General features: G+C 37.6%; 1 protein-coding gene across 1 annotated transcript in view; it reads right to left on the minus strand.

Annotated features, from left to right (window-relative positions):
* RAB26 (RAB26, member RAS oncogene family) overlaps window positions 1-16,100 on the minus strand; it is a 509,833-nt gene extending 493,733 nt beyond the window's left edge. The window contains exon 1 of the mRNA XM_053694654.1: window positions 13,957-16,100. Within this exon, the coding sequence (XP_053550629.1) occupies window positions 13,957-14,130 (174 nt within the window). The 5' untranslated portion in view covers window positions 14,131-16,100. The remainder of the gene's footprint in view (window positions 1-13,956) is intronic.
* Window positions 16,101-18,997: the final 2,897 nt, after the last annotated feature.

Below are 18,997 nucleotides of genomic sequence, written 5' to 3' on the forward strand. Positions count from 1 at the left end.
AAAGTCTTGAGCTGCAGAGGGGAACCATTTGTGTATATAGTAAAAAACCTTATCTACCTTTTTAAACAATAAAACAAAGTAAAGTAGGCAGCCCCTTAAAAGTATTTTATCTCCATGCAAAGTAATGCAGTGAAGCATGTCCCTGCAGAGAAACAGTTAATACTAGCTTAAATAACTGTGAAGAATAGTAGGCAGTAAGTGTATGCTCCTGCAAAACTTGTTATTTCCCCCACAGAATGGGATGGGAACATGCAGAGATAAAGCACTTGCTTGGCAAAATGCCTAAGGAGTTGCCATTTAAAGTGACAATGTGCTCAGGCAAGCGTTTGATAACAGTTCAGTGTATTCAAAGCTGCTTCGGAAACACTATTTTGAATAGGCTGGGCTCTCTCTCTCTGGGTCTGATGATTTAAAGTTCTCCTGTCTGTGGCAAGACTATCTAAAAAGTCTGTTTATCTCATTATGCAGGTTCTGGATGGGAAGGAGAGAAACCTAAATTACAATATAATAATCTAAGAAAAAAACTCAAAAGATTTTGTGCAATTTCCGTCCATGCAGGAGAGCTTTAATCACTGGACCACTGTCTCTCTTCCACACCTTGCTGGGAGGTTGATTTCTGCTGCTACCTTTTCTTTACTGACCCATCCTATAAACAATACTGCTTTATTAAAATTTGCAGTATAAGTGTAGGTTTTAACAGGAAAAAAACATATTTAAAATGGTAAAATAGAGGCTGGGGAGTTATTTGAAAACAAATAAACGCTGGCAGGTAAATGATTTATTTGGAACACATAAAAAGGGAAGAAACATTTACAGTACAATAGAAGGAAAAAGGTAGCAAAGTATTTGGAACTTATAATAACAGTATACTGCACTTTGCTACGGGCACATTATAGCTTCACTGCAGGACCACCCAATCTATGGATACAATAACCAGGGATTAGCAAAAGATCAGGCAAGTGCAGACAGCAGGGTCTGTGTTATATGTAGGTGAAGAAAGAAATTGAAAGGGGCACACAACTGACTGGGCAAAATCAGAGTTGCAGGGTTGGACAAAAAAGGGAAAAAAATATGTGATGTTATAAAAAGAGAGATGGGTAAGAGTGAGAGTCAGGATATAATAATGGTCACAGCCGGGTAATTATAATTATTTATTAAGCGCATTCCACTCAAAATAGGTTCTTTTAAACAGTGCAGGAATATCATTATAGAACGTATCTGCTTAACGGTTTGTACCTTGTAGGCTGCAGAGCATACAGCCGTAGTAAGCCCGCAAGATGCAGGGGCAAATAGCATTTATATTATTCTTTTATCCTGGCTGGTAATTTACAGCAGTTTTCTTAGGTATATGTCTTTAAAGGGAATGACAAGGTAGCAAATATATATACTAGGGGTTAACAAATGTATTCTAAACTAAGGAGCTACCTAAAAATCAAATGAGGGAACAATCATAATTTTAGGAGCCATGTGGGGAATTTTATAGAAGAATCCAAAATGTATTTAAAAAAAAAAAAATCACTCAGTAAATATATATATTTTTAAAGATTATAATTACCTTCTTTCAAGCTGCTGGCCACCCCTGTGTATAATATATATTTTTTCCTTTAAAAATGCAGATAATACAGCCAACGCGCCTCAACAGGGTAATCCTACACTTAGGGCTCGACAAACCCAAGAACCAAGGAGCTACCTAGCTTTTTGGGTTATTCTCTATATATCTATATACAAATACCACTGTCTGGCTCCTAAAAGAATTACTGGCTCCTAAATATTCTTACTGGTTCCTAAAGATGTATGATTGTTAACAGATGTATGGCTGTAAACAGATCGGTCAACAAAGGCACAGGAGCTAAGGAAAGGGCAGCACAGCTTTAAATTCGCTGTACCCATTGTCATATAAGAAAAAAAAAGTGTTTCACAGACAGTAAACACCTTGATGTTTTTTATATAAAATGTTTAGTTACATATAATGAAACAACTTTTTAATATATGTTCATTATTTATTTTGCTCCATTTTCATGTAATTTAGCTTTGAAATTTGAGCAATTTCTAAATCTAATAACTTAAAATGCACCCTGGTAAATTAACAAGGCTAGCCCTGCTATATATATGTCCCTAATTGGATTTTTTTAGATAACAACTGCAAGTCAATGCATTTTATAATACCTTTATGACAGTATGCCTTGCTGTCTGTGGATAAAAGCTCCTTCAAATAAGGGAAATGGTGGTTGGAGTTTGGCTACTGACAAATAATTGCAGTAAAAAAGATGTTAATATGTTTTAAAAACGTTAAGACTTGTCCGATTTGTTATTTTATAGCAACACAACAGAAATGTCTTGTAATTACAAGGTGTTTACTGTCCCTTTAAATGGGGAGGCGCAGCATTAAAGAAGTTAATTATTACTTTTTAAAAACACACATTTACTAAGTGAATGGTTTAAAAATATTTACAGTACTGTGCAGCAGTTTTAGACAGGTGTGGGAAAAATGCTGTAACAAAAGAATGCTTTGTAGTTTTAGTAGTTTATCAATTAACCCCTTAATGACCGGACTATTTTTTAATTTTCTTACCCTTAATGACAATGGCTATTTTTACATTTCTGCGGTGTTTGTGTTTAGCTGCAATTTTCCTCTTACTCATTTACTCTACCCACACATATTATATACCGTTTTTCTCGCCATTAAATGGACTTTCTAAAGATACCATTATTTTCATCATATCTTATAATTTACTATAAAAAAAATACAAAATATGAGGAAAAAATGGAAAAAAAAACACACTTTTTCTAACTTTGACCCCCAAAATCTGTTACACATCTACAACCACCAAAAAACACCCATTGTAAATAGTTTCTAAATTTTGTCCTGAGTTTAGAAATACCCAATGTTTACATGTTCTTTTTTTTTTGTAAGTTATAGGGCAATAAATAAAAGTAGCACTTTGCTATTTCCAAACCACTTTTTTTTTTAAATTAGCGCTAGTTACATTGGAACATTGATATCTTTCAGGAATCCCTGAATATCCCTTGACAAGTATATATTTTTATTTAGAAGACATTCCAAAGTATTGATCTAGGCCCATTTTGGTATATTTCATGCCACCATTTCACCGCCAAATGCGATCAAATAAAAAAAATTGTTGACTTTTTCACAATTATTTTCACAAACTTTAGGATTCTCGCTGAATTTATTTACAAACATCTTGTGCAATTATGGCATAAATGGTTGTAAATGCTTCTTTGGGAACCCCTTTGTTCAGAAATAGCAGACATATATGGCTTTGGCGTTGCTTTTTGGTAATTAGAAGGCCGCTAAATGCCGCTGCACACCACACGTGTATTATGCCCAGCAGTGAAGGGGTTAACTAGGGAGCTTGTAGGGAGCTTTTAGGTTTAATTTTAGCTTTAGTGTAGTGTAATAGACAACCCAAATTAATGATCTAGGCCCATTTTGGTATATTTCATGCCACCATTTCACCGCCAAATACGATCAAATAAAAAAAAAACTGTTAAATTTTTCACAATTTTAAGTTTCTCACTGAAATTATTTACAAACAGCTTGTGCAATTATGGCATAAATGGTTGTAAATGCTTCTCTGGGATCCCCTTTGTTCAGAAATAGCAGACATATATGGCTTTGGCGTTGCTTTTTGGTAATAATAAGGCCGTTAAATGCTGCTGCGCACCACACTTATAATATGCCCAGCAGTTAAGGGGTTAATTAGGTAGCTTGTAGGGTTAATTTTTATCTTTAGTGTAGAGATCAGCCTCCCACCTGACACATCCCACCCCCTGATCCCCCCCTGACCTCCCTCAAACAGCACTCTTCCCTCCCCCACCTCACAATTGTCACCGCCATCTTAAGTACTGGCAGAAAGTTTGCCAGTACTGAAATAAAAATCATTTATTATTTTTTGTTATTTTTTTTTCATACTGTCTGCAGTCTGCATCCCCCCTTACCCCACAACCTCCCTGATCCCCCCATACATCTCTCTAACCCTCCCCCTCTACCTATTTGCCGCCATCTTGGGTACTGGCAGCTGTCTGCCAGTACCCAATTTGCCCCCAAAAATAGGTTTTTTTTAACTTTTTTAGATTAAAAATTAGTTTTCTGTAGTGTAGCTGGCCCCCCTTAATTATCTACATCCCTCCCCCTCCCAGATCCCTTACTAAACAAAGAAGATCCCCATGCATCTTTATTGATCGGATTTTTTTTTCTCTCGTGCTACAATAGAGGCAATCTAGGCAACTGCCTAAGGATTCCCCTGCAGGAGGGGTGCAAATTTGTTGTTGACCAAAACATTTTTTAGTGTATATATTTTTTTTCTTCCTTACTTGGGCTTTATAGTAGGGGACATATGTGGTAGCATAATGGCAAGAATGGGAGGGGACACCCCTGGAACATAGGGAGGCAGATAATGCAGGTCATCCAGAATATCTGGAAATATCTCACTGCAGCAGAACATGTCCGATTTCAGTGTATAGATACTTGGCATAATTATACAGTGCAGTGTGTTCATTTTCAGTGTATATTATATTATATATATATATATATATATATATATATATATATACACACACACACACACACACTCACTGACCACTTTATTAGGTACACCTTGCTAGTACGAGGTTGGACTCCTTTTTGCCTTCAGAACTGCCTTAATTCTTGGTGGCATAGATTACACCACCAGCCTGAAGCGTTGATACAAGGTAGAATGAATCCATGCTTTCATGTTGTTTATGCCAAATTCTGACCCTACCATCTGAATGTCAGAGCTGAAATTGAGACTCATCAGACCATGTAACATTTTTCCAATCTTCTATTGTCCAAGTTTGGTGAGCCTGTGCGAATTGTCGCCTCAGTTTAGTGTTCTTAGCTGACAGGAGTGGTACTCAGTGTGGTCTTCTGCTGATGTAGCCCATCTGCTTGAAGGTTCGACGTGTTGTGTGTTCAGAGATGGTATTCTGCAGACCTTGGTTGTAACGAGTGGTTATTTGAGTTACTGTTGCCTTTCTATCATCTCGAACCAGTCTGCCCATTCTCCTTTGGCATCAATAAGGCATTGTCATTCACACAACTGCCGCTCACTGGATATTTTCTCTTCTTCGGACCATTCTACAGGGAGTGCAGAATTATTAGGCAAGTTGTATTTTTGAGGATTAATTTTATTATTGAACAACAACCATGTTCTCAATTAACCCAAAAAACTCATTAATATCAAAGCTGAATAGTTTTGGAAGTAGTTTTTAGTTTGTTTTTAGTTATAGCTATTTTAGGGGGATATCTGTGTGTGCAGGTGACTATTACTGTGCATAATTATTAGGCAACTTAACAAAAAACAAATATATACCCATTTCAATTATTTATTTTTACCAGTGAAACCAATATAACATCTCAACATTCACAAATATACATTTCTGACATTCAAAAACAAAACAAAAACAAATCAGTGACCAATATAGCCACCTTTCTTTGCAAGGACACTCAAAAGCCTGCCATCCATGGATTCTGTCAGTGTTTTGATCTGTTCACCATCAACATTGCGTGCAGCAGCAACCACAGCCTCCCAGACACTGTTCAGAGAGGTGTACTGTTTTCCCTCCTTGTAAATCTCACATTTGATGATGGACCACAGGTTCTCAATGGGGTTCAGATCAAGTGAACAAGGAGGCCATGTCATTAGATTTTCTTCTTTTATACCCTTTCTTGCCAGCCACGCTGTGGAGTACTTGGACGCGTGTGATGGAGCATTGTCCTGCATAAAAATCATGTTTTTCTTGAAGGATGCAGACTTCTTCCTGTACCACTGCTTGAAGACGGTGTCTTCCAGAAACTGGCAGTAGGACTGGGAGTTGAGCTTGACTCCATCCTCAACCCGAAAAGGCCCCACAAGCTCATCTTTGATGATACCAGCCCAAACCAGTACTCCACCTCCACCTTGCTGGCGTCTGAGTCGGACTGGAGCTCTCTGCCCTTTACCAATCCAGCCACGGGCCCATCCATCTGGCCCATCAAGACTCACTCTCATTTCATCAGTCCATAAAACCTTAGAAAAATCAGTCTTGAGATATTTCTTGGCCCAGTCTTGACGTTTCAGCTTGTGTGTCTTGTTCAGTGGTGGTCGTCTTTCAGCCTTTCTTACCTTGGCCATGTCTCTGAGTATTGCACACCTTGTGCTTTTGGGCACTCCAGTGATGTTGCAGCTCTGAAATATGGCCAAACTGGTGGCAAGTGGCATCTTGGCAGCTGCACGCTTGACTTTTCTCAGTTCATGGGCAGTTATTTTGTGCCTTGGTTTTTCCACACGCTTCTTGAGACCCTGTTGACTATTTTGAATGAAACGCTTGATTGTTCGATGATCACGCCTCAGAAGTTTTGCAATTTTAAGAGTGCTGCATCCCTCTGCAAGATATCTCACTATTTTTGACTTTTCTGAGCCTGTCAAGTCCTTCTTTTGACCCATTTTGCCAAAGGAAAGGAAGTTGCCTAATAATTATGCACACCTGATATAGGGTGTTGATGTCATTAGACCACACCCCTTCTCATTACAGAGATGCACATCACCTAATATGCTTAATTGGTAGTAGGCTTTCGAGCCTATACAGTTTGGAGTAAGACAACATGCATAAAGAGGATGATGTGGTCAAAATACTCATTTGCCTAATAATTCTGCACTCACTGTATGTAAACCCTAGAGATGGTTGTGCGTGAAAATCCCAGTAGATCAGCAGTTTTTTAAATACTCAGACCAGTCCGTCTGGCACCAACAACCATGCCACATTCAAAGTCACTTAAATCCTCTTTCTTCCCCATTCTGATGCTCGGCTTGAACTTCAGCAAGTTGTCTTCACCATGTCTAGATACCTAAATGCATAGAGTTACTGCCATGTGATTGGCTGATTAGCAATTTGTGTTACCAAGCAATTGAACAGGTGTAGCTAATAAAGTGGCCGTTGAGTGTATATTATATTATACAGCTCAGAGTGCTCACCATCAGTATATAGGCACCCATTATCATTATAAAGGACAGTCTGTTCTGTTTTTAAGTGTATGAACCTTCAACATCACTATGCAGTGCAGGATATATGATATCAGTGTATTTGTATTCTATATTAAAGGGATCGTAAACTCCCCAAAATAAACTTTACATCTTTCAAAACATCTTATCAAGTACTTTAATATTGCAAATAAGATGTATTAGCCAATTTTAATTGTTTACCCTAATTTTCCTGACAAAATTATTATTGCTGCCAAACCCTTTGGGATCCTCAATATGCACTGCAAGTTACTGTGTTCTACCTGAGAAGAACAATCATGGTGGCCCACATGGGCATTTTATATCGATTCTAGCCCACGTATGCACAAATTGATCTTTACTCTTTCTGTGTCAGCTGGTGCATCATCAAACCTACGCCGGAAGCTGACAGAGAGGCCCATGACACTGAGAAATGTAAGCAATGCAATAGCACTTATAATGATCTCAACATCCCCTGAGCTATTGTTTACATTCTCCAATGCATTTGCCTTTTTAACCTCTTACACAAGGTAAAAAAAATGTATAGCGAAAGTAAACATATGCTGAGGTGAACAGCAGCAAGATTATGACCTCAGACTGTATCTGCGCATGCGTGGAAGCAAAAAAATAAAAATGGCAAACGGGAGTTCAGGTATACAGCGTGCATGCGATGGCCCTTAAATTGTACAGAGGCATAACATAATGAATATTCAAATTGGAGGCGTGAAACTGCAGCGTGATTGAAGGATGTGAGAGCATGAATAATTCAGAATTCCAGCTTTTATTTGGTCGGCCGTTAGAGCCAATTATAGAAGATATAAAAATATGAATTATATATAATAAGAAGCTTTGTTTTGGGAGAAAAGTATGTGCATTTAAAACTTTTCGTATTGAAGTATCTTACAGTGCAGCATGGGTATTAGTGTAGAGATGTCTTGCATTATCATATAGTGCAGAGTGTTGTGTTTATTAGTGTATAAATGCTCACTATCATTATAATACAGTAATGCTTGTCCAGAATAAGTGTTGTTGTAATAAGAGTTGTCCCCTGACCAAAACTTGCCAGTGCTCCACTGCAAGTTAATATGATCTATTACAGGAATTGAAAAAATTATACTTATGGGAATATTTATCAAGATGCATTTGCAGCATCAGAGAACTTGCAGTTCAGAGTGAGTCTGCAACCACGAATTTAAAGGAACAGTATACTGTGAAATTGTTTTTACCTTAATGTGTTGCCAGATACTTTTTTTTACCAGCTGCAGAGTATAAAATATATTAGAATTTACTTTTTAAGGCTTATTTGTGTATATATATTTGCTGATTTTGTGTTTTGAAGCCAAAACCTAATAAAATGGGTTGAGCTTGTAGGTATAATCAGATCATTACTTTATCACATTGTGTACATATACCTGCTTCTTTATCTTATATCTGTCCATAAACCAATCACCAATACTTGGAGGGAACAATGGAATATTTAAAATTGTATTACCTTATCTCTTCTATACCCCACTGACAGTGTAATTTCTTCTGCTGGCTGTGTTTACACAGCTTATTTATAGCTTGGCCATAAGGCCAAAAACTTTCAGAATAGGTGGGGATACCACAGGCTAAATCAACTATTTCAAATGTCAATATAAGGAAATACTTGTAAACAATTTAATACAATACAAAAGGTAAAATTGATCATTGGGAACAAATTTAAGGGGACAATTTTTTGAGTAAACTGTCCCTTTAAGCAGCCGTCTCTGCTTCTTATCCTAAGGGGCAGAGATAAACCTCATCAAAATCAGTTGTTTGGGGTAATTTACAGGCCCTACTCTCACGCAACTGATTGCTCAAAAGCAACGGGAAGGATTAAACAACAGAGCTCTTCTGCAGTCTTAAACTTTGCCAAGTGGTGATTGCAGGTGGACAGTTTCTCTGCTTGCGAAAATGTCCACATTCATCTTGATAAATTTTCCTGTTAGACATTCTAGTATCAGTCTAGGTATAATGGTGAAAAAGATCCTGCCTTTAGGTTTGTGTGTGCTTTACATACGGTCCCCACTGTTTGATTAATTATGCAAAGCCACCACTGATTTGCTATGTAGTGCAGAGCAACCACTTTAGTTGTTATGTCATGCAGAAATTAACAATTATAGCTATTATAGTTATGATAAATTAGATTAACAGTCAAGAATTTGATGTGATAATAGAAATCTATTTTCTCTATCATTATAGATAAAATAGCTATATATAGCTGCATAACACATAACATTTTGTTAAGAAGCAATAATGGCAGGGTATATAATATACATAGGGGGAGGCAAATTGTGTCTTCGTCTGTATAGCTAAAAATCCTAGCACCTGTCATGTACTCCCCAGAGAGACTAAAGTACCTTCATCATAATTAAGTATGGTGAAATGTATGTGACCCTGCAGCACAAGGTCATTTATAACTGTCCCTAATTGGCCACGGAAAAGGAAACTATTATTATGAATTCCAGCAGTTTTTATTTATGGGGAGTATTCCTGAATTGCCCTTGATTTGCAAAACTTGTTATCTGTTCCAACAAAATGACAGTCGAAAATGTTTTAATAATATTTATTTTGTACCCAGACTTTTTGGAGTTTAGGTGCTTAAAAAGGATAGTAATGTCAAAAATTCAGAATGAGCATGCAATTTTAAACAATTTTCTATTTTACTTTTATCCATTTTGCCTAGATCTCTTGGTATCCTTTGTTAAAGAGTAATCCTAGGTGAGCTCACAAACAAAACAGTGATGCCAGTAACTATGTATCTGCAAGACATTGTTTACTTTTATACAAGATTCTACCGATATGACTGCATATGTCTTCTAGCTACGAGATACAACACGGCACAGCTAGAAAACAGTAAAACATTTTAGATGACAGAAAACACAGGAATATTATAGCAAAAAAAGTGAGGTGTCATCCTATATTATAAAAGACAAGAGTTTGTCTGAAGCCGTCATGCGCAGTTCAGACAAACTCTTGCAGCTGATCGCACGCGCACCCACCCGGCAGCAGCGCGAGGACCCGGCAGCACAGCTGATCAGTGAAACAAAGCAGCGCGAGGACCGGCATGTGAAGGCGCACGAGAGAGAGAGAGAGAAAGAGAGAAAGAGAGAAAGAGAGAGAGAGAGAGAAAGAGAGAGAGAGAGAAAGAGAGAAAGAGAGAAAGAGAGAAAGAGAAAAAGAAAAAGAAAAAAAGAGAGAGAGAGAGAGAGAGAGAGAGAGAGAGAGGGAGAGGGAGAGAGAGAGAGAGAGAGACACAAATAACACAACACGGCCCGTGTGAACGGGCTTTAGGACTAGTAGGAATATAAATGAGCTGTGACCCAATACATTTCAAATGTAGTAATTGCAACGTTTATAGCAGTTATACATGGTTGCAGATTTTAATGCTATAGTGTCTGTAGCATTCTGTAGCAGCAGTGAATGTAACTATGTATAAAATTGATATAAACATTGTTGCAAAGACACATGCACGCTCTTGAGCTCACCTATGATTATGTTTTAACAAAAGGATATAAGAGAACAAAGCAGAATTGATAATAGAAGTACATTGGCAAGTTGTTTAAAATTCTATGCTGTCTAATCCATTTAAAGGGACAGGAAACCCCAACATTTTCTTTCATGGTGGTGGATAGAACATACAATTTTAAACAACGTTCCTATTTACTTCCATTATCAAATTTGTTTTGTTCTCTTGTTATCCTTTGCTGAAGGAGCAGCATTGCACTAGTGGCAGCAAGATGAACACATCTAGTTAGCCAATCACAAGAGACAAATGTGTGCAGGCACCAATTAGCAGCAATTCCCACTAATGTAGGATTTGTACGTATTCTACAAGGGATACCAAGGGAACAAAGCACATTTGAAAACAGAAGTGAATTTGAAAGCGTCTTAAAATGACATGCTCTATCAGAATCATGCAGGTTTCATTTAGACTTTACTATCCCTTTAAATTTCATTTTGACTTTACTCTCCCTTTAATTATTTTAATCCTCCTTAACCAATCACTCTCCCCCCTTGCTCTATCTCTCTTTACCCCATCTCTCTTCTTCTGTGACCATAGGACCTGTTTACCAATCATTCTGCTTGTCTGGTCTTTGCCCTTGGTGTCCCATTGCCCCCTTTTCTACATATCGCTCCTCAAAGCAAAATCTATCAATAATCTGGCTGTATGCCCAGACTATTGTTGTTGGCGGACCAGAGTTGATACCAGTCAGAAGAGCAGGCACAGAGCTGTGATATACATCAAAAGTTACACTTATACTGAATATTTTAACTACATTTATAAAACAGATGTGGTTTCTGGTAAATGTTTTTTTTTTATAATGCAGACTGCATATGTCATTTAGCTAAGAGATAAAACACAACACAGCAAGAAAACTGTAAAACATTTTAGATGTAACAGAAAACACAAGAATATTATAGAAAAATAAATGAGCTGTCATAGGAGTAAAAATGAGCTGTGACCCAATACACTTTAAATTAGAAAAACAGTGATGTCAGTAACTATGTATAGGAAAGACAGTGTCTACTTTAATACAACATTTCACAAATCTGACTAACCACTCAATGCATGTTTTTAGGAAGATGATCTCATTGCAACTATCTAAAAAAATATGTAGAACGATCCCTGCACACTTGCAAGAGCATAATAAGATACCTGAGCGTCATAGTGAAGCAGACCAACCAAAATATTAATAACTATAAAGATTCACCCACTATGTATTTTTTATTTATTTAATAAATTCTTACTTTAAAATCAGAAATGTTAATAAAGGTACAAAACCCTTTATCTAAACTGCTTGGGGCAGCAAATGGTTTGGATTTTGGAATAGTTTTTCATCTGAGACAGTTTGGTGAGTGGATGGGACCAAGGGGTCAATTTATTAAAGTCTGGCGGACATGATACGCTGTAGCGTATAATGTCTGCCAGACATTGCTGAATGCGGACAGCATACGCTGTCTGTATTCAGCATTACACAAGCAGTTCTAGTGAACTGCTTGTGCAATAACGCCCAATGCATATTCACGGCCAATCAGCCGCTAGCAGTAGGTGTCAACCCAGCCGATCGTATAGGATCGGGCGGATTGCTGTACGCAGCCTCAGAGGTGGCGTATGAGTTAAGGAGCAGCTGCTTCTTAACACCTGTTTCCGGCGAGCCTAAAGGCTCGCGCGGAAACTGGGTGAATTGGCCCAGTTCGGCCAATAATAAATTGACCCCAAGTGTAAAGAATCATATGTAATTTAGACAATATTTTTATGTCATAATACAGCATATACATGCAACCTAAAAGTAGTTCTATGTAAACTTGTAATACTTTTGTATGGATAGTACATCAGAAAGACAGTACAGTACTGTAATCAGAAAGGTTACAGTTCTTTTAAATAGAGTGACATTTGCATTTCAGAAGACAATAGCCAAAATGTATAATATATATATATATATATATATATATATATTTCAAAGATAGGCAGGCAATCTCCGGTTTTCATATATAACAAATTCTTATTTATTAAAGGTAACATTTCGGGGTTAACCCCTTCCTCAGACCATCCACCGAAACATTACCTTTAATAAGCAAGAATTTGTGATATATGAAAACCAGAGAGTGCCTGTCTATCTTTGAAGTTTATATGGAGTTTGTAGTGCACACTGGACATGGGTATTGGGTTAAGTGAGTGCTGGTTCCTGGATTGGACTCTATATAATAATAATAATAATAATAAAAAAAAATGAAAAAGTCTGGATTTTGGAATAATTCCAGATTTTGGAATTCCCTATTTGGGGACTTGTACCTGCAGTAACATATAACTTTAATCAGATGCAAAAATAATGTTAGTCACAGGAGTGATGTGATTCCGCCATTGGTCCAATAAAAGGCCAATCTTGTTTTGTAGCATACATATTTTTTGTTTGCCTAATGAATGGCAAGGCAATATCCAGTGAATCATCAATCTCAATAATTGTATCTATTCTTTCTGACAGTAAGAAGGAAAGCTCTCTTTCTGAGGATGCTTTTTCATTTAGCAAGTGTCAGTGCTGCTTTATGCACCAGCTGTTGGACTTGTTGATATTCATAAGTTGCACATCAAAACATATTTGTATGCAAGAGCATATAACCAATAGGTGCCCAAAATCATACAAGAGAGTGTGGCACTGCTTCTATGCAAATTGATCAAATACATTTTTCATGAAAAAAATAAGGTTGATTAGTGTTTTGATCCTTTGCTAAAAATAGTGTATTATATTAAAGGTGTAGTTTTATCACTGCCTTAAACAAGGTTTTTATACATCAGCCCTAAAACCCAGAAGAAAAAAGATAAAGTATAGTATATAAAAAAATAGAGTCCTATGCAATCGCTATTTCAGCACTAATGTATTGGACAGCTCCACAAAGCTCCTCTGCCTGCAAATCCAATCACACAGGCTGACCACAAACACAAGATAAGTGCTTTACATCCAATAAATAATCCTGTGGAGACTATTCACTAAAGTGCAAAGGGATCTATCACATTTTAGTTAACAGGCTCCAAAAAAAATATATAAAAAATTATATTTGACTTTGGCTGTTTTTCTTATCAATAAGTGTTCACAGTTCATTTAACTATGTAGCCCTCTATACCACATTAGGATGAAGACACAATAGGGATGGGAGGAATTTTGTTCTGTTATCTCTCACAATATATAAATTTGTGATCTCATTATGACAGCTTAGCTGAATTAACGTAACTGTTCCACAGGACAGTGAAGTAAGTCCCAATCATTGAAATCTATACATACTTCATTTATTAAGTATATTTTCTACTCAACAACAAACTGGCAAAATACTATATATGAATATAATGAAAGAATATAAATATAATACAACCACTGAGTAAAATATAAGTAAGGTCATCCTTATATGAGGGTCTCACCTTGAAGGCAATGTCATAAAACTCTCCGCTGTTGCTGAGGGAAGGTCGCCCTGAGAGCACCATGCCGTTACTGGGGGAGTCAGAGGCCACCTTACCATTCTCTTTATGGTGAGGAAGGCTACAAGAAGCAGGGGGGTTGCTGCTTTTGGTCTTCTGACTTTTCTTTCTAGACATTTTGGTTCCAAAAGGTTTTAATGTTTATATGAGAAGGGTCGGTGTGGAAATCACAGATGGCAAAGGAGTCACTGTACACAATAAGGGGTCCTGGCGGAGTCTTGAGATGTAGAGGAACCCAGAACTACTGCAGATGGGCAAGCATCCCTGAGCTTGTTGTTCTCTATCCCTCAGCCAACCCTCTATCTGTGTTCTCTCCTATCTGAGCTCTAAGCACTCTCAGCCTTTCCTGCTAGATGGTTCTTGTATCTCCTGTGTGTTTAACAGCTCTCCCTTCTCTGTATGTCCCCAAACCCTCCCTTTATGAATGTCTCTTGTCCTCCTCTCAATAACCAGTGATTACTGTTACCTCTTCTAACTTCCTATTGCCCTTAGCTAGCCCTGTTGTCCCTAAATCTCTCTGTACTAGTTGCTGCACTCTATCTTGTCACTTGTTTAGCCACTCACACCCTGTATCTTACATACACAGAGCCCAAACTTCTCTCTTTATGCCACCTTACACAAATTGCTGGATCCTTACAGTTGTTCTTTCACTGCTTCCTATCATGTCACACACAGGTCTACTGTCTCTTTGTGCTAATTGTAACACTCTCTTACTACTTCCTGTTCGTCTCTCTCTCTCCTCTTTATCTCTCAGCCACCTGTTCTCTCTCTGTTTACACTCTCTCTTTATCCAGTGCCTCTGTGTTTTATCTATGTTCACACTCTCTGCTACTTGTGCCTTCTCTTTTAGCAAACTGACTTTCACTATCTTCTTACTGTCTCTCTTTTTGCTGAGTATTCTCCTTTCTTTTTTACCTTACTATCTTTATCTCTCTTTGTGCTCTCTTTTTCACAACACTTGTTCTCTGACACACTTATTCCCTCTTGTCTCAGTACTGTCTCACACTCACTCCCCTGCTGTCTCCGCTCCCTGTATCTCTCTCACACTCACTCCCCTGCTGTCTCCTCTCCCTGTATCTCTCTCACACACTCCCCTGCTGCCTCTGCCCCCTGTAATCCCTCTCACACACTCCCCTGCTGTCTCTGCCCCCTGTATCCCTTTCACACACTCCCCTGCTGTCTCTGCCCCCTGTATCCCTCTCACACACTCCCCTGCTGTCTCTGCCCCCTGTATCCTTCTCACACACTCCCCTGCTGTCTCTGCTCCCTGTATGCCTCTCACACACTCCCCTGCTGTCTCTGCTCCCAGTATCCCTCTCACACACTCCCCTGCTGTCTCTGCTCCCTGTATCCCTCTCACACACTCCCCTGCTGTCTCTGCTCCCTGTATGCCTCTCACACACTCCCCTGCTGTCTCTGCTCCAAATATCCCTCTCACACACTCCCCTGCCGTCTCTGCTCCCTGTCCCCTGCTGTCTCTGCTCACTTATCCCTCTCACACACTCCCCTGCTGTCTGTACTCACTGTAACCCTCACACACTCCCCTGCTGTCTCTGCTCACTGTATCCCTCTCTCACACACTCCCCTGCTGTCTCTGCTCCCTGTCCCCTGGGCCTGCTGTCTCTGCCCCCTGTATCCCTCTCACACACTCCCCTGCTGTCTGTACTCACTGTAACCCTCACACACTCCCCTGCTGTCTCTGCTCACTGTACCCCTCTCTCACACACTCCCCTGCTGTCTCTACTCACTGAATCCCACTCACACACACCCCTGATGTCTCTGCTCACTGTAGCCCTCTCAAACACTACCTGCTGCCTCAGGGTTCTCGGTCTGTCACAATCACCCTCTGCTATCTCAGTGCTCCTGGGCTGTCTGTCAGTGACAGACTGTCACACACTCCCCTGCTGTCTTTGCTCCCTGTATTCCAAATAGCAGTTTCCCCTGTGTGTAATAACCCAGCTCTGTGCCTCAGCCGTCAGTGAAATCCTCCTGCTGAAGGGCCCGGAATAAAGCTCCTGCCCGTGTCTCCCCGTCCCGGCTGTGCCAGGTCCTGAAGCTCCGAGTCCGCTGCCACCAACTCCCCAGCTCACCGGTATCAACACTGAGTAAAGGCGGGGTCGTAATGTGACTGACAACAAGACTAGCCAATCTACGCACCAACCACAGCCAGGAGCCAAGGAAAATTTGGTTTGGGCGGGGCTATGCAAATATGATTGTTATCCCTTAGTTCAATATAAGGCGCTGTGTTACCCAGGCGCCCCAATATCCTTTCCCTCCCCCCATAATCTACCTTTACATCCCCTCAGTCTGAACCTTATTGTGATAATAGAGATAACACAACTGAAGCCTTCTCTATACTGCTAGCAGCATATACAGGATCAGTCTTCACTAATTGCATTTACTAAATCCTACAATAACAACAAAGATCACACACAATCTCATTACTCTCCTCCACTATCTGATTTCTAAATGGCTTTTGTTTCCTCTGTTTTCCATCATTTTAAAATTAAAAAAATAGTTCTATTTTCACATGAACTATACAATCTTTATTTTCCCTCTTAAAATTATGTACTTGTATGTACTGACTGAACAAAGTGGATTGTATAATAATATATAATTTAAGAAACCATAACCATCTATTACATTTTAAAAATAATCTAAATAATTTACATATACCTTGACAGCAGGTAATTAATTATTAAGTCACTTTACTGGACTCTTGGGCCAGATTACGAGTGGCGCACTAACAGTTGCGCAAGCAATATTGGGTGTATTGTTGGAAGTAGCACGCTTATTACAAGTTGAAAGTAAACACGATCGCTTGAGCGGAATTTAATTTAACGCGCGTCGGGTTAGCACAACCTCAGAGCTCTGGTTAACTGTTACACTTGAATAAAACGTTGCACAAAAACATTAAATTACATTAAAAAGTACAGTTACACTAATAATAACACTAAGAAAAATGATTTACAAATCAAAAGTTATAAGGGCTCAAAGGTATGAGGTCTCAGGTGTTAGAAAAAAAACGCAGGCAAAGGGCTTTATCATAGAGATACATACATATACATGTCTAAATATGTATGTACAGTATGTATATATATATATATATATATGTGTGTGTGTGTGTGTGTGTGTGTGTGTATATATATATATTTATATATATATATATTGTGTATATATATATATATGTGTGTGTGTGTACATATATATTTATGTAATTATATGTGTATATATGTATTTACAGACATATATACACATAAATATATATGTATATTATACATATATAGACATATATATATATACAGTATATATATAAGTTTATTTGAGCCCTTTGCAGTTAAGTAGCTGACATGTAAAATAATTTTTAGGTGATATCCATTTTTAATAACGTGTTATACTGTGTTTTTAGTGTAAATATTTAAGATTCCAATATTCTTCACATAGCAGAATACGTTCTAAGTATTTTTATATATTTTATGCATTTTTATATATTTATTTATATTAAATAGATATTTCTATATACAGTATATCTGTATATATTTTATACCTATATATAATCATCTATCTATCTATCTATCTATCTATCTATCTATATATATATATATATATATATAAATATAGGTATAGATATATATTTCACCAAAAAAACATCAGATATAAGTAAAAATATGTATTTATGAATAAATAGTCTATGGTAGAATACGTTAATGCAATAGCGATATTGTAACTTCTACTTTTTGCGCACATATTGTTAGTGTGCAAGAGAACACTTTTTACTTTTAACTTGTAATATGTGCGTTATTCGACGCGCATAAAAAGTCAAAGTTGAGCGCAGTTAGCGTGCAAGTGGGAAAGATAAATAGCGCTCCACTCATAATCGAGGCCTTTGTGTGTGTATTTATATATATATATATATATATTTAGGCAATGTGCAGTTTTATTGCTTAATAATTTATATATATATATATATATATATATATATATATATATATATATATATATATATAAATTTGTCGCAATGCAGTCACTTTTATGTTAACACTTTAATTCCTGGGTGCTTTCTTGAGTCCCAAAATGTATATCAGCATTAGTCAAGGGCACTTACAGGACTTTTAATTATTCCTTTATTTTATTGTATCATATTTTCCAAGTAGTATCTTCTAAAAACATAAGTTGAAGTTTCGGCCCTCTATGGAGCCTTTCTCAAGACATTAAATCATTACTGATCTGCTAAAAAATGATTGAAAAACAATTGTATACAATAATTAACATATCATTTAAACAACCATACCAAAATAAAATCAAAATTGTTTTTACACCCATTTGCGTGTAGTTTACCTGTCGCTATATTCTTAACATCTCCTAGAAAAAATACTATTTACTTAGTGTCATACAGATTCTTTTATAGCTGGGTTTGTAAGGTTTTAAATGTTACCATGTAATTTACATGAGGGAACATTTTGTCAAAATAGAAAACTTTCCTTTTCATGTACTCACTCAATTTGTTGCGAGAGGGTGCGACCAAACAGCTCCATTACCGGAGCATGGGTCTAGGTAGCGTTTAAATAGACCACTGCGTGTCCCATTTAGGGCAAGATTACAAGTGGAGTGCTAATTTATCACGCGCCCACAAGCAGGCAAATTTGCCCGTTTGTGGGTGCGCAATAAATATCCAGCCATTACAAATGGCTAGTTATTGCTACTACGAGCTTGCAGTAGCAATTAGCGCTTATAAAATTAACCAGAGATCGGATTTTATAAATATGCCGCAAATGCTCCCAAAATACAGTGTAGTGTATTTGATTAAAAAAAAATAGTACAATTTTTTAATAAAATAACTACACTAGGTAAAATTAGTGGGAATTGGGTGTTAGAAAAGAAAACAGCACAGTAAAGTGCCTTTACATTGCGGTCTATACATATATATTTATGTGTTAATATGTGTATATACACATATTAACACATAAATATATATATGTATATA

This window comes from Bombina bombina, chromosome 11, assembly GCF_027579735.1.
Source record: "Bombina bombina isolate aBomBom1 chromosome 11, aBomBom1.pri, whole genome shotgun sequence".
In the NCBI taxonomy this organism is placed as follows: domain Eukaryota; kingdom Metazoa; phylum Chordata; class Amphibia; order Anura; family Bombinatoridae; genus Bombina; species Bombina bombina.